At 47.6% G+C, this 21,991-nt stretch overlaps 1 protein-coding gene across 3 annotated transcripts in view; it reads left to right on the forward strand.

The window, feature by feature from the left end:
• Positions 1 to 21,991, forward strand: part of LOC141259632 (amine sulfotransferase-like) — a 209,187-nt gene that overhangs the window by 178,871 nt on the left and 8,325 nt on the right. For all 3 annotated transcript variants that reach the window (XM_073675893.1, XM_073675890.1, XM_073675892.1), the window contains exon 6: positions 10,722 to 10,902. In XM_073675893.1, coding sequence (XP_073531994.1) covers positions 10,722 to 10,902 — 181 coding nt within the window. The remainder of the gene's footprint in view (positions 1 to 10,721; positions 10,903 to 21,991) is intronic.

A 21,991-nucleotide genomic window follows, 5' to 3' on the forward strand; every position in this document is an offset into this window, starting at 1 on the left:
GTTTATGGGGGCCTCTTGTGGAGGAACCCATCAATGCACTCTTCTAGGATCTGTGATATCAAGCGCAGCTGGGCGTCACATAGGGGCAGAACTGAACCTATCTTTAAGATACTCAAACGCTTCAATGGCCTCAGTAGTCCACTGGGCCGTATTCGCACCTTTCCTGGTGAGATCGGTTAGAGGTTTAACAATTACAGAAAAATTCTTAATGAATTTCCTGTAATAATTGGCAAAACCCAAAAATCTCTGTATAGATTTCAAACCAATAGGCCTAGGCCATTCCTGCACAGCCTTAACCTTCACAGGGTCCATCTCAAAACCCTTGCTGGAGACAATGTAGCCCAAAAAACTAATTTTCTGCACAGCAAGCACACATTTCTCCAGCTTAATAAAGAGTGAATTATCACTCAATAACTGCAAAACTTCACGTACACTCTGCCAATGGGATTCCAGATCTGGCGAGTAAATCAAAATGTCATCCAAATACACAACCACATTCTTACCAATCAAAGGTCTCAGGATGTCATTAATAAGGTTCTGAAAAAATACAGGTGCATTATTAAGACCAAAAGGCATCACCAGATTCTCAAAATGACCTACCGGAGTGTTAAAAGCAGTTTTCCATTCATCACCCTCCTTCACTCGTAACAAATTGTATGCCCCCCGGAGATCAATTTTGGAGAACCACTTGGCTCCCACTAACTGGTTAAACAAGTCAGGAATTAACGGCAATGGGTAGGAATTGCGTACGGTAATCTTATTAATTTCACGAAAATCCAGACATGGACGTAAACCGCCGTCCTTTTTTTTAACAAAGAAGAATCCAACTGCCACAGTCGACTTAGAAGGTCTAATGTGACCAGCAGCCAGGCTAGTCTCTATGTACTCCTCCAAAGCCTTTCTTTCAGGGATGGTCAGATTAAACAAGCGACTCTTGGGAAGAGTAGCACCCTGAACAAACTCAATGGCGCAATCATAATCCCTATGAGGAGGTAAAACTTGTGACTCCTCCTCCGAAAAAACCCTCCAAAAATCTTGAATACGAACCGGTAATTCCCCTTTTTCCACAGCCGCAATGCGACCATTACAACATTTATCATAGCACTTCGGACTCCAAGACTTAATCACTTTAGTAGACCAGTCCAATAAAGGATTGTGCAGTTTTAACCAAGGCAATCCTAGAACAAATGGAGAGGACAAATTATCCAAAACAACCAAGTCCAAAATTTCTTCGTGAACTCCATTGATAGTGAGGAGAAAAGCAGCAGTCTTGTGAGTAATACATTTCAAAGGAGTGTTATCAATTGCAACCACAGAAATAGGTGATGACAAAGGTTTGGATTTCAATTTAAGATTTTCCAAAAACACTTTATCAATCACATTAAGTCTCCCTGCAGAGTAGTACTCCCAGAAAGAAATACTCCTGCAGAGCGTAAACAAGCTATACGGGCGTAACTGACCTTTTTTTTTCCTTTACTTAAACCACGCTCACAATACTTAATCAAATGGTCAGCTTTACCACAATAAAGACACAAACCCTCGGCGAATCTCCGGTCTCTTTCCTGAGAGCGGAGTGACATCGCTCCAACGTCCATTGTTTCTTCGCTGTCAGAGCAGATTTTCTGGGAATTAGGACCTGATGTTACAGGAGTTTTTACATCATTCACCCTTGACCTCAGTCTCCTGTCCACACAAACAGCTAACTGCATAGCTTCCTGCAGAGTCTCAGGTGCAGGGAATGCAATTAGCAAATCCTTAACCCTTTCACTCAGACCAGCAAGAAATAAACATCTCAGCGCAGAATCATTCCATTTAACTTCTGAGGCCCATCTCCTGAAGTGTGTGCAATAATTTTCAACATCATCTGACCCCTGATTCAAACGTCTAAGTTCTGATTCAGCAGATGAGATTCGATCAGGATTGTCATATAATAGCCCCATAGCAGAAAAAAATTCTTCAACAGACCTTAAACACGGATCATTAGGTTGGAGAGAAAAGGCCCACCCCTGTGGTTCTTTGCGCAAAAGTGACATAATAAAACCAATGTGCTGTGATTCATTCCCAGAGGATCTTGGTCTCAAACGAAAATATAACAAACAAGCATTTTTAAAGGAAAAAAAATCTTGCTGTTTACCATAAAAAACATCAGGCAGTCCTACCTTGGGTTCGACAAAATGCGCTCCAGAACAGCTACTCACGTGTTGCTGGAGCTCGGCTACCTCCAGAGACAATCCCTGCAAGCGTGAGCCAAATCCTGGACGGAAACCATACTGATCCCCGAATTTCATTCCTTTTAGATTTTTGGGCTGGACTTACTGTTATGATCTGCAACATGTACTAAGGAAAGATAGGGGAAGCTGTCCCTACAGTAAGACTAAGCTGAATCCCTACGATGTAGCGGGCTGCCTGTTCCTAGTGAACAAACCCGCCTTAGTCCTCGGCTAGTCTGAACGAAGACCTATAGAATTAAGGGAGGGGTCCCTAAAAGAACTAAGGACTGGGACAAAAATGGGACACCTACTAAACAGAAGTTGTTGTAGAACACAAAAGACAAACTGACAAAAATGTACTAGAGGTCCCAGTGGACCAAGCGAACTGACAGAGAAAGGCAGTGAAGCACCAGGCTAGCAAAACAGTCAAACAACACTGAAGTCCAGCACAGCCAGAAGGGTGTAGCTGGAATATAAAAGCAGATGGTCACGTGACCGCAAAACACAAGATAGAAAAACTAACAGGAGGGTTCTAACACCCTCTTCTTTCTAATGGGAACATGTCGTTACTGTGGCCCAGCTCTATGTCTCTTTAAATTGTTATTGCCTTTTTCCTAAATTTTGGCAGCCGTTTGACTCACTGCATACCCTATAACTCGATAGCAGACCCTCTCCTTTCTAATGTGAACATGTCATTACTGTGGCGCAGCTCTATGTGTCTTTAAATTGCTAGTGGGGTTTTCCCAAATTTTGGCAGCCCTTGCAGTCACTGCATTACCACTATAGGAGACCCACTCCTTTATAATGGGAACATTTTTTTTACTGAGACCCTCCTCTATGTCTCTTTAAAGGGGTTTAGGGGGTGCATCCAAATTTTTGGCAGCCCTTGCAGTCACTGCATACGCAATAACAGTATAGGAGACCCACTCTTTAATAATGGTAATAGCAAAGCATAGCCGACTGCTGGCCCTTTAAGAATAGTAAGGCTGAAAAATAGTGTTTGTGACTTTCAGAGTCCCTCCTTCATTAATGAAACAGGATGTGTCTGATAATGTTTCACACACCACATGGCCAGATAAGGTTGTAAAATGTTAAAATGACATTTCCCGGTGAATGCAGTTTTCACCATTGAAAGCAAAGTAAAAGTCCAAAAACGCATCAAAAACGCTACGTGTGAACATAGCCCAAGGTGTGAAGGAGCATTTTTGTTTTTGTTTATTTATTTTGCCTTATACAGTTGTGCTCAAAAGTTGACATAGCCTGGCAGAATTTTTCCTTACTTGGCCTTGTTTCAGAGAATATGAATGATAACAAAAAAACTTTTTCTCCACTCGTGGTTATTGGTTGGGTGAAGCCTTTATTGTCAAACTACTGTTTTCTCTTTTTAAATCTTAATGACTACCAAAAACATCCAAATGACCCTGATCAAAAGTTCACATACCCTGGTGATTTTAGCCTGATATTAACATGCACAGAATTTGACACAAATGGGTTTGAATGGCTACTAAAGGTAACATCCTCACCTGTGACCTGTTTGCGTGAATCAGTGTGTGTGCATAAAAGCTGAGTGAGTTTCTGGGATCCAGGCAGACTCTTGTATCTTTAACCAAGTCACTGACGTTTCTGGATTGTGAGTCATGGGGAAAGCAAAAGAATTGTTAACGGATCTATGGGAAAAGGTAGTTGAACTGTATATCACAGGAAAGGGATACAAAAAAATATCCAAGGAATTGATAATGCCAGTCAGCAGCGTTGAGACAGTGATTAACAAATGGAAAATCAGGGGCTCTGTAAAAATCAAACCTCGGTCAGGTAGACCAACAAAAATTTTCAACCACAACTGCCAGGAAAATTGTTCGGGTTGCAAAGAAAAACCCACAAATAATATCAGCTGAAATTCACGACTCTCTGAAAACTAGCAGTGTGGTGTTTCAAGATGCACAATAAGGAGGCACTTGAAGAAAAATGGGCTGGATGGTCGAGTCGCCAGAAGAAAGCCATTACTGCGCAAATGCCACAAAGTATCTTGCCTACAATACGCCAAACAGCACAGAGACAAGCCTCAAAACTGCTGGAACAAGGTAATTTGGAGTGATGAGACCAAAATTGAACTTTTAGGCCACAACCATAAACGTTACATTTAGAGAGAGGTCAACAAGGCCTATGATGAAAGGAACACCATTCCTACTGTAAAGCACGGAGGTGGATCGCTGATGTTTTGGGGATGTGTGAGCTACAAAGGCACAGGGAACTTTGTAAAAGTTGAAGGAAAGATGAATGCAGCACGTTATTAGCAAATACTGGAGGCAAATTTGCACTCATCAGCCTGGAAGCTGCGCATGGGACGTACTTGGACATTCCAACATGACAACGATCCAAAACACAAGGCCAAGTCGACCTGTCATTGGCTACAGCAGAATAAAGTGAAGGTTCTGGAGTGGCCATCTCAGTGTCCTGACCTCAATATCATTGAGCCACTCTGGGGAGATCTCAAACGCACATTCATGCTAGACAGCCCAGGAATTTACAGGAACTGGAGGCTTTTTGCCAAGAAGAATGGGCAGCTTTACCATTTGAGAAATTAAAGAACCTCATCCACAACTACCACAAAAAACTTCAAGCCGTCATTGATGTTAGAGACGGCAATACACAGTATTAAGAACTGGGGTATGTGAACTTTTGATGCTTTTGGTTGTCATTAAGATTTAAAAATAGAAAACACAGTAATTTGACAATAAATGGCTTCACCCAACCAATAACCATGAGTGGAAAAAAAAGTTTTATTGTTATCATTCATATTCTCTGAAACAAAGCCAAGAAAGGAAAAATTCTGCGGGGCTATGTAAACTTTTGAGCACAACTGTATATGACGCGCCCCTGGGCCTGTGTCGCGCTGCGTTGCGCACGCGGGAGCTTACCCGGAGCCGGATCTCTTGAGGGTTGTAGTCTCGTGGCGGCGACCCGGTCCGTGCCCAGGGAGTCAAACTGAGCGGCGATGTACTAGCAGTAGATGGTTGGTGACTACGCCACCCGTTGAATGCAGCTATGGAGCTGCCGCTGCAGGGCAGACCGCTGAGGCCGGTGGAAGGATGGTGCAGCGTGGATGGTATAACCCCCAACGGGAGGGGTATGGCCTCAGGGCAGCCGACGTGGATGATGGGGGTAGCAGGAACCACTCAGAGACGGTGCGGTGTAGTTCAGGGTCTTTACTGGTGACAAAGATAGACCCTCCCGGAGTACTTGCTAGTGATAGGGGCCTGGTCAGTCCTTGAGCAGATGGGATTTCCCCTGGCCAGGCGGAGTTGTAGGCCTTCCCAACTAACTGTACTCTTCTGGCTACCTTGCTAGAGGCGGGAATAAGTAGCCCACGTCCCTGAGTGTACCGTGTGGTGCTCACCCGTATGGCCGGTGACTCAGGGCCTTCTAATGGCTTCCGCTCCACGATGGCGGTGCTGGTCCCACGCGTGTGACCGTGCCTTCGGGCTTCTGGGCCAGAGGACCTGAAATCCCCTGCCGGTCGGCTTCTGCTGCTGGGTAAGAGTTAGTACCCACAGCCTCGGACGCCGGGTCCGGTAAGAAAGCTTCTCAGTCAGGGCGAGCTCTGCAGCTGCCAGCCCCTGACTCGTAGTAGTATTGCTTCTGCTGTTTCTTGTCTCTACTCTCCTTGACTCCAGGCTCAGGCCCCAGGACAGGGCCTGCCTGTGGAGCAGAGCCCATAGAGCAGCTCTGCTCCCTGTCTTCTCCTCTCAGAACTCCCTACCCTGCCTCAGCCCCAGGTTTATATAGGGGAAGTCCTTCCCCTCCCAAGACTGGGCAGGAGGTGTGGCATGCACAGGATCCCTGACCAAAGGACCTCCCACCTGCTCTCAGACGTAATATCTCTATCACTGTGGCAACCAGACCCCTGGGGTGTCACATTCCCCCCTAGTGAAATTTAGTACTCCGGGACTAAACATATTTTTTTAGAAAAACATAACAAGGTATAACAATAACAATACAATAAGAAAAACACATAAGATGGTTACGGCGTGTCCGCAACCGGGTGCAGTTTTGAAAAGCAAGGTGTCCATTTCACCAAAACAGGGAGACGTAACCAGGTAGGGGTCTGTCCTACCCCGAGTCCTTAACAGTCTTTTAGTCCATCCTGGGTTACGCTCCACTAACTGTACAAAGGATTCCCGGTAAATCCACCAAGGACTCCTATAAATAACTGGAAACACATAATATTTACAAGATATGGCCGCTCTCAGTCCTCGGCCAGTGGGGATAAGGATTGGCTGCTCACAGTCCTCAGCCTGTGGGGAGATGGGATGGCTGCTCACAGTCCTCAGCCTGGTTAAGGATAGGGGACACACGGGAACAGTTCACACTTGTCCCAACGGGGACCATATTTTAATTAGCAACACAAGTACCCCTACGGGTAACTATGTACAGTTCCACTTTACCGTACTTCAGTAATGGCATCCTCCTGCTCCTTCTTGTGTGTAGGCTTCAGACCCGTCCGGGTCCTCTTGGCCTTCCTCGTATTGGTAGTACTGCAGCTCCTCCTCAGTCAGACGGTGTACATGGAGGGCGTACAGTCCTTTGGCACCCTTATGCCGGGTGAAAGTAACCACATCACCCGGATAGAGATCACGTCTGCGGTGCCCGTCCGGGCTGGCATGTTGTGCGAAAAGATCTGCGCCCAGGGGTGGCACTGTGGAGGTTGAGGGCGCCGTAGGGGCGGCAGCGCCCGGGGGTACTCGGCCTTGCGACCAGGCCGGGGGTGCTTTGGAAGTAGAGGGCACTGTTGGAACAGCGGCGCCCTGGTTCACTAGGCCTTGCGACCGGGCCTGGAGAGGGTCGCCGTTGATGACGCCCAGGGTCAGAGAGTGCGACTTTGGGCCTGGGCGCGGGCTGGTGGTGGTAGTGCCCAGGGCTGGAGGGCTTGGCCGCAGGGCTTGTTGCGGGGGCTGGAGCAGGTCGGTGTCTGCAGCGCCCGGAATCGGCGGCTCCACCAGGGGGCCCGGGAGCAGGCTGACGCTGGCAGCGTCCGGGACAGGGAGACTCCTCTTACCTGCTCCCGCGACCGCTCCTGCGTCACGCGTCTTCTCCCGGCACTGGTCGGGGCCGGCGACGACTGGGGCACTGCCGATGCTGGGCAGCTTAGTCTGCTGCCGGTCCGCCATCTTGCTGTCCGTTCCTGGTGTCCTCCTCCCCCCTAGTGGACCGTGGCCTACCTTCCGGAGATCCTCTTCCGTAGGCCGCGGCTCCGCAGTCAATCGTCGGGGTAGAGGACCTGGCGTCGCGCTCCTGTGACGTCGGCGTCTGCTGGGCTCCTTCCAGGACCTTACGCAACGTCCGGACGTGAGGCGGGGCTTCAGTTCTCGCGCGCTTTCGGAGTCCACGCCCCTCTTCTTCCCGCGCGGCGTCTCCAAGATGGCGCCGGATGGCGGGAAAACTCCTCGGATGGCGGGAAGAAGGCAGAAGATGGCGCCGGATGGCGGGAAAACTCCTCGGATGGCGGGAAGAAGGCAGAAGATGGCGCCGGATGGCGGGAATCTTCACCACTGGTAAGTTTGAAAAGTCTCTTTTTCAGGCACGCAGTACCCGGTGGTTGCGGGCACGAAATCCTGCCGACTACGCCAAAGTTGACGCGCCCCTGGGCCTGTGTCGCGCTGCGTTGCGCACGCGGGAGCTTACCCGGAGCCGGATCTCTTGAGGGTTGTAGTCTCGTGGCGGCGACCCGGTCCGTGCCCAGGGAGTCAAACTGAGCGGCGATGTACTAGCAGTAGATGGTTGGTGACTACGCCACCCGTTGAATGCAGCTATGGAGCTGCCGCTGCAGGGCAGACCGCTGAGGCCGGTGGAAGGATGGTGCAGCGTGGATGGTATAACCCCCAACGGGAGGGGTATGGCCTCAGGGCAGCCGACGTGGATGATGGGGGTAGCAGGAACCACTCAGAGACGGTGCGGTGTAGTTCAGGGTCTTTACTGGTGACAAAGATAGACCCTCCCGGAGTACTTGCTAGTGATAGGGGCCTGGTCAGTCCTTGAGCAGATGGGATTTCCCCTGGCCAGGCGGAGTTGTAGGCCTTCCCAACTAACTGTACTCTTCTGGCTACCTTGCTAGAGGCGGGAATAAGTAGCCCACGTCCCTGAGTGTACCGTGTGGTGCTCACCCGTATGGCCGGTGACTCGGGGCCTTCTAATGGCTTCCGCTCCACGATGGCGGTGCTGGTCCCACGCGTGTGACCGTGCCTTCGGGCTTCTGGGCCAGAGGACCTGAAATCCCCTGCCGGTCGGCTTCTGCTGCTGGGTAAGAGTTAGTCCCCACAGCCTCGGACGCCGGGTCCGGTAAGAAAGCTTCTCAGTCAGGGCGAGCTCTGCAGCTGCCAGCCCCTGACTCGTAGTAGTATTGCTTCTGCTGTTTCTTGTCTCTACTCTCCTTGACTCCAGGCTCAGGCCCCAGGACAGGGCCTGCCTGTGGAGCAGAGCCCATAGAGCAGCTCTGCTCCCTGTCTTCTCCTCTCAGAACTCCCTACCCTGCCTCAGCCCCAGGTTTATATAGGGGAAGTCCTTCCCCTCCCAAGACTGGGCAGGAGGTGTGGCATGCACAGGATCCCTGACCAAAGGACCTCCCACCTGCTCTCAGACGTAATATCTCTATCACTGTGGCAACCAGACCCCTGGGGTGTCACATATACAAGTCATTACCCTGGAAAGGATGTTCCTTAACATATTTCCCAGGAAAATCCATTTTGGTTTCGTTTTTGCATGTTTTATTGTGAGTCTGTAAATGTGGCATAATACCTCTGACAACATTGTTGACAGCAGTGACCTGTGTGTCAGAAATGCTTCCAGGCGTCTTCCGAATGCTGATCCCATGTCATTGCCTTCTGCAGACCGCCGGGGGGAGCAGCCGAAAAAATGTTCAAGTTTCCCATAGGCTTACATTGGGTCGTTACTCGGTCTGAGCACTCGAGCATTCCAGTTTTCGTCACTCAAACAACAAGTACCTGAGCATTTTAGTGCTCGCTCATCACTAGACAACAGCAATCTTATTCAGGGCCTTTATCTGTGCATACTAATAAAGTACAATATGGTAGCCATTGAGTAAATCAATTGTTTCTGTTCTTAAGTACTTTATTATTGAAAGCTTTAGAATTGTATTATTACTGAAAGCTTGAGAATTGAATTATCTTTCAAGACCACTAAATATACAGTTGAAACCAGAAGTTTACATACACTATATAAAAAGACACATATGCATGTTTTTCTCAATATCTGACATGAAATCAGAATAAACCTTTCCCGTTTTAGGTCAATTAGGATTACCATTATTTTTTTTACTATTTGCCAAATGCCAGAATAATAAGAAAGAGAGAATGTTTTAAGGCATTTTTATTACTTACTGTAAAGTCAAAAGTTTACATACATTTCATAAGTATTTGGTACCATTGCCCTTAAACTGAATGACTTGGGTCAAATGTTTGGGATATCCTTCCACAAGCTTCTCACAATAGTTGGTCAGAATTTGGGCCCATTCCTCCTGACAAAACTGGTGTAACTGATCCAGGTTTGTAGGTTGCACTTGCTCGCACCTGCCTTTTCAGCTTTGCCATAAATTTTCAATAGGATTGAGATCAGGCCTTTGTGATGGCCACTCCAAAACATTGACTTTGTTATCCTTAAGCCACTTTGTTACCATTTTGGCCGTATGCTTCAGGTCATTGTCCATTTGGAAGACCCATTTCCGCCCAAGCTTTAACTTCCTGGCTGATGTCTTGAGATGTTGCGTCAGTATTGCTACATAATCTTCTTTTCTCATGATGCCATCTATTTTGTGAAGTGCACCAGTCCCTCCTGCAGCAAAACAACCCCACAACATGATGCTGCCACCCCCGTGTTTCACATTTGGGATGTTGTTCTTAGGCTTCCAAGCTTCTCCATTTTTTCTCCAAACGTAACAATGATCATTATGCTCAAAAAGTTCAATTTTAGTTTCATCAGACCACAGGACCACCTTCAGGTATCTTGAAATTGTACCCAAGGATGAGACAGACTTGTGCAAGTCCACATTTCTCTTCCTGATATCTTGGCTAATTAACTCAGATGTTGCCAAAAAAATGATCAGAAGCTTCCAATCACATGACAGCATTATATGGGCAGTCCAGAATTGTTTAAAGGCATAGTAATCTTAGTGTATGTAAACTTTTGACTTTGCAATAAGTAATAAAAATGATTTAAAACATTCTCTCTCATTATTCTGGCATTTGGCAAATATTAAAAATTATGTTCAATGTCAGATATTGAGAAAAACATGCATATGTGCATTTTTATATAGCGTATGTAAACTTCTGGTTCCAACTGTATATCTTCTGAATGAGCTCATGAATTAAATCTATGTGATATTTCATATCTCAAACATGAGTTAAAGGATGGTTATACTGTAATACTAATGATAACTTACAAATTCACATTAAGTATTCTCTTTGTGTGTATTCTTGTAGCTTTTCTTTTTCATTTCAGGACCTTAGATCTGCTGTGCTGAAAATATGTAAATTTTTAGACAAAAGTCTTGATGTGAAAGCAGTTGACATGGTGGTGGGAAAAGCAACGTTTAAAACCATGAAAGATGATCCAGACGCCAATTATACATTTTACCCAACCAAGCTTATAGAAGCCAGTGAAAATGGATTTCTTCGTAAAGGTAAAGTGGTTAATATTTAGCTAAACTCAGTAAGTTATATATATATAAGCATTCAGGTTTATATATAGCTTTAAGATTTATGTACATATTTCTATAACATCAGTAAAAGATACATAAAATCATATTGGGTTGGGATTCAAATGCAAATATTTGACTTAACTAGAAAGTCTTTTGTCAGAATTTGTCTGAAAAAAAATTGGGGGAACTGGCATTCCTTAAGGGGGTGGTCCGAAGGAACAAGTAAATTTTATCTAAATACCTATCTATTTGATGCCATAATCTAAGCTATTTTCTAATATACTTGCTTTAAAAGTTGAAAAACTGTTAGTCTATTTTTTTTTTACTTCCTGTATGATGACGTTTCATTTGCGAGCCAATGATGCATCCTGGGATACCCAAAGGAAGCGCCATCAGAGCAGGGGCAGAGGCTGCAGTCACTGTTACAGTCTCTGCCCCCTCCCTGAAACGAAGCGTCAGTGATGCTCGTTTCAGTGATGGGGCTCGTCCTTGTGCAGTTCACTTTGCGATATACACAGTGACAGCCTCCACTCTTTTGTCAGCTCAGATCTTCAGTAATGAACAAGCAACACAACGGTTTGATTTGAAGAGAATTGATTGTCTGAAAATTACAAGTATTTCAAAGCTTCCAATTGCCCTGTAAAGACATGGGACTGTATTGAACCTCTTTCAAGGTCTTTAAGACCAACCAACACAGCCTTAGTAATATCAAGGTGACCTCAACATATTTTATATGACTATCAGTAAACAGATGGTAATTGGTGGTAATCAACAACCTATTTAACAAACTGTACAGACAGACTTATTATGTTTTATAACATTGAAAAAATGGGTAAGAAAAATTATCCCTTTTAGGGGCAGATGCCTGTTGCGCTATTGTTTTCTACACAGGCAGCGTTCACAGAAGAAGCCATGATGTTTTGACAAAATTTGTACGAAAATTATTCCCTTTTAGGAGTAGCAGCAAGTTTGTTATTTAGAGAAATGAGGACGCATTAGTTCTTTAACAAGACTTCCAAAAAATATCCTTTTTTGAAATCAGCAGTAGGTTTTTTTGTATGGAAAGTGAAGAAGTAATGGCTTTTTAATAAGCTCTGCAAAAATATCCCTGTTCTGGTACCAGAAAAATGTATAATGTTTGTAAATTGAAGAAGCAAAGGCTTTTTTTTAAATCCTATGCAAATTTCCATTTTTTTGGAGCTATATCATGTTTATTTCCCTTATGCTGGATAGTGTTCTCAGCAGAAGTACAATATAGCTATAGAACACAATAGAGAGACAAGAGTTATGTGGCAGGTTTATCAGCAGTGGCAGTGCCAGCAACTGCACTGTATAAAATACGATGGAATAGGCAAGTAGAGCTCTGGCTATGTAGAGCCGGCATTGACAGCTCCATCAGCAGCACAGTACACATATAACATGATGGATAGGCAGGAGATGCCCAAACTTTGGGGGACATTCACACTGGTAGCAGCAGAGCAGTATAGAATAGATGACAATAAACAGACATGACAATGCTATGCCAATCTAACTATTGGCATCAGCCATAGGTGAATGAAAATTGGCACTGATTCATGCCTTATTAATTTTCACAAATGTAGTATTTTCCACAATTGTAGTAGACAATCTGATGTGCTTGAGCATGAAAAGCTACTTCCCATGCTAAATACTCTTTTTGACAGTACATGGTAGGCTGGCCAAAACAGTATACCCATGGCAAACTGTGCCAGTTTTTGCCACTGGTCCAGTGTGCTGACCCCAAATCCAATTGGGAGGTGTAGCATCGGCGTCTCTGCCTCCTGTACGGCAGAGACGCCGCCCCCCTTACCGCCGCAGTCCTGCTCCGGCGTCTTCTGGCCTCCCTGCAGCTGCTGCTAGTGCATGCAGCTTCCCTGGCCCTTGGGCTTAGGGCACGCGCGCGCTCCCGCCCTCTTAAAGGGGCGCGCCATCCTAAAAAGTCCCTGGCCAATGGCCAGAGGACTTCCCCTATGAAAGGCACCTCCCCCAATATGGAGGTTCCCGTGCGAGGTTGTAGCTTTGTGTTTGATACTCTGCTTCAGCCCTCAGGTCCCGCTGCTAGCCTGACTACTAGTCCAGCCCGCCAGCCTGACTTCAATTCCAGCCTGCCAGCCTGACTACAAGTCCAGTCCGTCTGCTTGTCTACTCTCCAGCCCGCCAGTCTGTCTACAGTCCAGTCCGCCAGTCTGTCTATGGGCTCTGTCCACCTGCTTACCTGGAAGCCCCTGCCCGTCACTTGCCTTGCCTGCCTGACAGCCTACCTAGGGGCTCCTGCCTGTCACTTGCCGTGATCACCTGACAGCCTACCTAGAGGCTCCTGCCTGTCACTTGCCGTGACCACCTGACTGCCTACCTAGAGGCTCCTGCTCGTTACTTGCCTTGCCTGCCTGACAGCCTAAATAGAGGCTCCCGCCTGTTACCTGCCGTGCCTACCTGTCAGCCTACCTAGAGGCTCCTGCTTGTTCTTGCCGTGTCTGCCAGTCCGTCTGTCTGGACCCCCCGTCAGCCTGCTTGCCGTGCTCATCTGCTGTACCGGTCAGTCCTTGCCATCTGACCCGTGGAAGTCACCTGCTCTCTTACAAGGTCGTCCCCAGAGTATCACCTGGTCCCTCTGCTCGGTCCCTCCCTGGTCACGGAGTCGATTGAGCTGCCGTACGACCTTGGTCGGTCCGAGTTGATACCTAGTTACGCCCCTCTGGGTCCCTCCTTGCACCGCAGCACAGAGGTTCCACCACCCGGATCCGTAACAGGAAGCAAATGAGGCAATCTGAGACCCGTGTTTCGTACTTCTATTTCCCAAATGCCTAGTGACAGTGATGGTGCTGTTTGTGTATATCACATTTTTATTGCCAGATATTGTGGTATGGTTTTTCTTTTTTTTTACAGTCAAAAGTCCATAGCCACTTTTTCTTTTATCATGCATTTTTCACTATGCTGTACGTAATTAACTTTTGACACGGTTATCTACCACAATTCTCCCTTCCGTAAAAGGACTAAACAAGAAACACTAGGAACATGTCCAAATTGCTAGCAGCAACAGGCTGCAGTGTTATTGTGGCATGTGTGTGTAACACAGGTGTTGGAATAAAACGCACAGTGACCAAGAGGCAGGAACAGTCAGGAGTTGATAAAACCACTTTATATGTATAACAACTATTATACAAGGGGCTTAGTAACAGGGGTAATAAACAGCAACTTGGAATAACAATAAGAAATATCTTTCAGTGAATAACAGTAAAGTTCTTTGCAAAAGTGTGATGCACCCAGTCGTGGGAGTCACCACGTGAGTTCTCTTTGTATGGCCCTAGCGTGGGTCACCAGTTCTTCCCGCTAGGTCGCAAGTCTATTCTGGATTAAGTCTATCAGATCCCGTTTAGCCTCCCACGCAACCAACCGGCCCCCACCCAACCTGAGATCCTAATTAGTGTTGAGCCACCCCCGTAGTGTTCGAGTTCGGTTCGGTTCGTCGAACACCCGTGTGTTCGCCGAACTGTTCGTCGAACTGTTCGTCGAACACCTTCGAACACCATTAAAACCAATGGCAGGCAAACAAAAACACATAGAAACACATAGAAAACACCTTCAAAGGTGTCCAAAAGCTGACAAACTGTTCAGAAGACACAACTAACACATGGAAAAGTGACAAGTACATATAGTCATGCGAAAAGAAAAGAGGTGGAGGAGTAAAAGGAGGGGGAGACACAGATATAGGCATGTCATGCCCTTCTAAAATCCAAAAAGTGAGAAGCCGACACGTTCAGTCCGCTTCTGCCCGTGCCACCTCCATGTCGCCGGGTTTGTGCCAGAGCCGCGGTGAACCCTGATGGCCAGCCCCCCTCTCCCAATACTGGTGCCTGTCCGCTGGTGGATCGAGCGAGCCCCCCTGTGGTGGAGGCAGCTCTAAGCTTTTTAATTTAAATTGTCTCTCTAATTTGAATGAATACACTTTAAATCCATTTACAAGGATCTATTGGAGGGCAAGTCTCATGCCAGCAGCCGCGTAATTCCAGCTCCAGTAGCGTCCACTAAAGCTGCTGCAGTTAAAAAGCTTTTATAAGGATCGAGCTCGGCTGTCCACCGCAAGGCATCCTACTGCCAGTCCCAGCCCCTATGCCTTGGGGTGCCTCCTGATGCTCTTCACTGAGTATCCCGTGGTCCCGAAGCATTTCCTTTGAAAAAATTAAGTGTCCAAGCTACAGGTGGTGTAGCTTGCTTAACAGCCGGGATAATCCGCTGACTAGCAGACACTGCTACTAGGCACAAAGTATTTCCTGGGCTAGATGCAGTTAAAAATTTGTAATTAGATACTCTCGTTGGATGCTGAGAAAGCATTCCATAGAGTCTCCTGGCACGCCATATATTATTCTCTTAAAAAGCTTGGGGTAGGGGTCTAGGGGTCCCTTTTATAGCCAAAATCATGGCCCTGTATCGCAATACGTCACCTAGGCTGAAGATAAATGGAACTGTAGCACCCTGAGGGCTCGGTTGCTACAGAGGTATTGCACCTCACCCAGAGGTGTGATATCTCACTCTCAGGTAAGGATGGAGTGTGGATCAGGACCCGACACCTGCATGCATTACACCACATTGCCGTGGGGCAGGGCGACCAATATGCCCCTGAGATGGGCACGACAGTCCCTGTCTCTGGCTGGAGTGTGGGGGAGGGAACACTGAGGAAAGGGAACCCTGTAGTGCTCGAGCAGGGAGGAAGCAGTTCCTGGGTGCATTGAGAAGGGAGTATAAAAGGTGGGCACCATCTTAGTTCAGTGCAGAGAAGTCTGAGCAGAAGTGGCAGGGAGCAGGAGCTCTGCATGAGCTCTGCTCCGGAGGCGGGCCTAGTAACAGAGGCCCAGGCCTGGAAGAGGGAGAAGGAAGGAAGAGGAGCGGAGAAGGCTCCAGGAACGAGGAACGAAGGGATCCCAGGGGTGCGGACGGGCGATTCGCCATCGCACGCCCGAATCCACCTGCGTGGAGGGGTCAGGCCAAAGGGGGAGACCGGTCCCCGAAACTAGTGGAGGCAGGAAACGACCCTCAGCTAGAAACCGGAGGCTGTGACATTTTATGTGGCGCAGCCCCTCGCTACACCCGCTAGGAAGGCACCACATAGGGTCAGGGAAACTGGCGCCAAGTTTACCAAGAGGAGGCCCGAGGCAGTCGGACAGAAGCGTTGGTAAGAAAGGCAAGACAAAGGACACACAAAGGGGGTCCTGTGAAGCGCTCCAAAGTTATCTGGGAGTTGTCTGAGCCCCTCACCTGGTGAGCACAGTACGACATGGGCAGCCGTTACCTGCAGACGTGGTCTGGATAATAAGAACTGTGAGTAAAGGCCCTGGACTGCATCACTGACTCCGTGTCGTTACTGCTGCTGCCCTGCACCATCACCCCCATCCTCTGCATACACTGCCCTGAGGCTATACTCCTCCCGTGGGGAGTTATGCTACGCTCTGCTGCACCCACAACACCAGCCTCAGCGGTCCGCCCTGCAGCGGCGGTTCACTCTGACCGCAATCCACGGGTGGCGTAGTCGGACATTTAAACATCAAAACCACATAAATAGTTCCGCCACTGGTTTGACCGCCCTGAGCCACGGAACCGGGTTGCCGCCATGGAAACTACAACCACCAGCATCCACCAAAAAGGGTCCGGCTCCGGGTGTCCCAAGGCCCAGGGGGTGCATCAGAACATTTTCATCACCTTTCACAATCACCAATGGGACAAGGCAGGGATGTCCTCTGTCCCCTCTCTTATACATCCTAGTGACGGAGCACCTGCTCTCATCAATTCGCCATAACCCCAATATTAGGTGGATTGAGGTGGGAGGCACCGAGTACAAGTGCTCTCTATTTGCTGATGATGTCCTAGTATATATCACTCAATCACATATATCCATTCATGCTGTTATGGCTGAAATAGATCACTTTGTTACTTGGTCAAATTTCAAAATCAGTGCAGCGAAGTCTGAGGCCCTCGATGTCTCCCTCCCCAAATCCATACAGGATTCCATCCAGTCCAACTTTCCCTTTGTCTGGCCCTCACAGGGTATCAAATACTTAGGAATTCCTATTCATAGAGACCTCTCCCATCTATGTTATCTTAATTTTGGGCCCTTTATTGAACAACTCCATACAGACCACGGATGGCAAGTTAGAACTGTAAGATTCACTACTTGAACCACTGGTGTTTTGTGGAAAAGCACGTGTACACTGTGTTCCAAATTATTATGCAAAAAGTGTTTAGGAGTGATAAGGGAAGAATTTGTTTGTTTGTCAGTTAAACTCATTGATGGTGATGTGTGTCAGGGCTCTTTATATCACTGTAAGCAATTGCAGACACCTGTGCTAATTAGTTTGGCAGGTGTGTCCAATGAAAGGCAAGACTACTTAAGAAGGCTGTCTCACATTATTAAGCAGACTACATTTTCTGCCAAAATGGGAAAGAAAAAGGATGTGTCGGCTGCTGAGAAGCAACAAATTGTGGAGTGTTTAGGTCAAGGCATGACTACAATCAACATTGTGCGATGATCAGGATGAAGTGTCTTGGCAATCAAGAAGTATGCAGCTGATTCACAGTACACACGTGTGCGTGCTGATAAGGGCAAATTGAGGACTCTTTCCTACAGGCAATTACGTCAGGTTAAAAGAGCAGTGGCAAAAAAGCCTTGTCATAGCAGCAGACAAGTTTTTGAAGCTGCTGGTGCATCCAACGTCCCCCGATCAACAAGAGGGTCCTTCAGAGGTTTGCAGCTGTGCATACACCATCCTATCGACCTCCTCTATCCACTTCACACAAGCAGAAACGGCTCCAGTGGGCCAAACATTACATGAAGACTGATTTCAAAACTGTTTTGTTCATGGATGAGTGCCGTGCAGCACTCGATGGTCCAGATGGATGGAGTGGAGGATGGCTGGTTGATGGACACCCCACGCAAACACGGCTACAGCGCCAACAAGGAGGAGGTGGAGTAATGTTTTGGGCTAGAATCATGGGGAGAGAGATTGTCAGCCCCTTTAGGATCCCTGAAGGTGTAAAGATGAACTCCATAATGTATGTGGATTTTCTCCAACAGCACTTCCTGCCATGGTTCAAGAAGAAGAACCGTGTATTCCACAGCAAGATCATTTTTATGCATGATAATGCACCATCTCATGCTGCACATAACACATCTTCATCTCTGGCTGATATGGGCATAAAAGGGGACAAACTTATGGTGTGACCCCCATGCTCCCCTGACCTCTACCCCATTCAGAACCTCTGGAGCATCATCAAAAGGAGTGTCTATGATGGCGGGAGGCAGTTCACATCTAAGCAACAGCTCTGGGAGGGTATTCTGTCCTCATGCAAAACAATTGAAGCAGAAACCATCCAAAACCTGACAAATTCAATGGACGAGAGAGTTCAGAAGCTCCTTTCGAACAAGTGGTCCTATGTGAAAATGTAACATCACCTAGAATAAAGTTTTGAGTTGAAAACTGTTTGATTTCAGTTTCTAATAACCTGCTAATGCTTATAATTTCAAAAATGACCATTTTTTTGGTCTTTATTAAAATGAAAAGGTTGATCGAAAAGTTTGGGGGATCTAAGAGTGTGCCAACCCAGTAGTCATGATTACTTCGAATTCTGACAATATGAGGGTCATGTTGCAGGTAGTGCAGCAAGAAGGCACTTATGTGTCTTGCGCATCTCGGAGCCCCAAAATTATTTTCCGGGCTAGATGCAGCTTAAAATTATTATTAATTTTAAATCTGGTGGAGCTTAGTATAGATGGCCTAATAGGATCAGTGCTGCACACTGCTACAAAGCCCAAATTATTTTCCAGCCAAGATACAGATAAACATGATTAGTAATTTTAAATCTGGTAGAGCTTATTATAGATGGCCTAATAGAATCAGTGCTGCACACTGCTACAAAGCCCAAATTATTTTCCAGCCGAGATACAGATAAACATGATTAGTAATTTGAAAGCTTAAAACGGTTGGTGAGGTGATTTTAACCAATCATCAAGCTTTTACTCTCCCCAGGATGACACAGGGGTAGAAAAGTCATTTCGGATCCATGATTTGTTCATCTTTATGAACGTGAGTCTGTCTACATTATCAGTGGAGAGCCGCGTGCGCTTATCTGTCAGCACACCACCAGCAGCGCTGAACACACGTTCAGACAGAACGCTGGCTGCGGGGCATGACAAGATCTCCAAGGCGTAAGTGGCTAGCTCCGGCCATTTATCCAGATTGGAAGCCCAAAAAGAGCAAGGGTCCAGTGACACAGTCATGGCTTCAATGTTTACTTGGAGATACTCCTGTACCATCGTCTCTAGGCGTTGACTATGTGTCAGACTTCTTGTCTCCTGTGGCCTTGCAAAGGATGGGCTAAAAAAGTGGTGAAATGATTCCGCAAAATTGATGTTACCAGCAGATACTGTGGTTCTGTTATGGTTTGAGTGCTGAAAACTTGACGGTCCCACGGTTGGCAAGTTGGAACTGTGAGATTCACTATGTGCACCACTGGTGTTTTGTGGAAAAGCACATGTAAGATTCTGCAACAGTCTCTGCTGATACTCCTGCATGCGTGCATCCCTTTCTATGGCAGGAATAATTTCTGCAAATTTACTTTTGTACCGGGGATCTAACAGTGTGGCAACCCAGTAGTCAGGATTATTTCTAATTCTCACAATTCGAGGGTCATGTTGCAGGTAGTGCAGCAAGAAGGCACTCATGTGTGTTGCGCATCCAGGAGCACCAAGTCCCTGTTGTGTTGGTGGCGAGGTAACAATCATGCTTCCTTCCTCTGTCCTCTCCCCCCAACCTCGCACAACAGAAATGTGATCAAGGTCTCCCTCATCTGATGAGTCTTCCATCAGTTCGTCCTCCACTTCTTCCTGGGCTCCTGCACCTTCCTCACTAGTTTGGCTGCTACCATGCGCCCTGGTAAAACCATCTCCCCCACCCTCACATGCCTGCCGCCTTGGTGCTGCCGACCGTCTGGACCTTGCAGATGTTAGCCCTTCCACATACAACTCCTCCTCCTCTACTTCCTCCACCTCCTCTTGTGCCACCACCTGACTCCGAATTCTGTTTAACATGTGCTCCAGCATGTAAATCACCGGAATAGTCATGCTGATAATGGCATCGTCAGCACTAAACATCTTCGTCGCCATTTCAAAACTGTGCAGAAGGGTGCATAGGTCCCTGATCTGAGACCACTCCTCCAGCGTGATTTGCCCCACCTCTGGATCTCGTTGGCCCAGGCTATACGTCAGAACGTATTGCACCAGGGCTTGTCGGTGCTGCCACAGTCGCTGCAACATGTGCAGAGTTGAATTCCACCGGGTAGGCACATCGCATTTTAGCCGGTGAAGTGGCAGGCCCAACGACTTCTGTAGAGATGTAAGTCGCTGAGCTGCGGGATGCGAACGGCGGAAGTGAGCACACAGCGACCGTGCCCTCTGCAGAAGGCCATCTAGTCTGGGATAGTGGGCTAAAAATTGCTGGACAACCAGGTTCAACACGTGAGCCATACAAGGCACGTGTGTGACATTGCCCCGGCGAAGGGCCGCACCCAGGTTTGCAGCATTGTCGCACACGGCCTTCCCTGGTTTCAGGTCCAGTGGAGACAACCATTCATGAAATTGGTTCTCCAGAGCTGACCACAACTCCTCAGCTGTGTGACTCACATTTCCCAGACATTTCAAAGTAAAAACCGCCTGATGACGTTGAGCCCTACTGCCAGCATAGTAAGGAGGTGTGCAGGATCCCTTCTGCGCAGTTAGAAAGCTTGTGGCATGACCAGACAGGCTTTGGGTGCAGGTGGAAGACCAAGAGGAGGTTGAGGAGGCAGAAGCAGTGGAGGAACTTTGACATAAAGAAGATTGACGCACAACTCGTGGGGACGGCAAGACTTGGACAGCAGCCCCTTGTCCCGCTGTCACCATAGTTACCCAGTGCCCAGTCAGCGACATGTAACGCCCCTGTCCATGCCTACTCGCCCAAGTGTCTGTGGTGAAATGCACCCTGTCACACACAGAGTTTCTCAAAGAAGCGGTGATGTTGTGTGCGACATGCTGGTGGAGCGCAGGCACACCTTTCTTTGAGAAGTAGTGCCGACTGGGCATCTGGTACTGGGGCACTGCGACAGACATAAGGTCTCGAAAATCCTCTGTGTCCACCAGGCGGAAAGGCAGCATTTCTGTAGCCAAGAGCTTGCAGATGGTGAAATTCAACCTCTTAGCTTTCTCATGGCTAGGAGGAAATGGTCTTTTACTTGTCCACATCTGAGGGACCGAGGGCTGGCTATTGTGCTTAGACGGGGTTGATAAGGGTGTCCCCGGCAAACTGCCGGTCTGTGAGGAAGATGTAGGCGGACATGTTAGGTTGCCTTGATCCAAAGGTGGTGCTATCGATGTCGGACAGCGCTCAACACCAGCTGGTTTTACCACCTCCAAAGAAAATGATGACCTGCCAATCACGCTGGCTGTTGCGGGTAAAGAGGTGGCAGGTCTGCGCCCCAAAACAGGTGTGACTGCTGTCCCCCCAGTCACAGAGGATGAAGAGGCCGCGGATGCACAAGATATGGCAGACGGTGGTTGGCCCGGCCGGCTAGGCCGCATTGTAGCACACTGAGCTTCCCACTGCAACTTATGCTTCATGTCCATGTGCCGGTTCATGCATGAAGTACTCAAACTATGTATTTTTTGGCCTCTACTTAGCTTTTGCTGACAAATGTTACAGATAACACGAGTTGGGTCATCTTTATCGATCTGAAAAAATGCCCAGGCTATGCAAGGCTTAGCACCCATGCGACCTGAAGAGCCACCACGACTTGTGGTCAGAGGCAGAGTTGTGTTTGAGGATGCAGTTGTTGACGTGCTTCCAGTACTACGTCTCTGTCCAGGAAGGCGCAACCTGACCTCGTCGTCACTAGCATCTTCCTCCACCTCCTCTGCTGACCTCATCTCTTGGCTGACTGTGGGTTGACAGTAAGTGGGATCTCCAACCTCATCATCATCACCCTGTGCGTTATCACACCCGTCGTCCTCAGAGCCAACCTGTTCCTGCCC

This window comes from Phyllobates terribilis, unplaced genomic scaffold (assembly GCF_046119375.1).
Source record: "Phyllobates terribilis strain yellow unplaced genomic scaffold, ASM4611937v1 Scaffold_3__8_contigs__length_932513732, whole genome shotgun sequence".
Lineage (NCBI taxonomy): Eukaryota > Metazoa > Chordata > Amphibia > Anura > Dendrobatidae > Phyllobates > Phyllobates terribilis.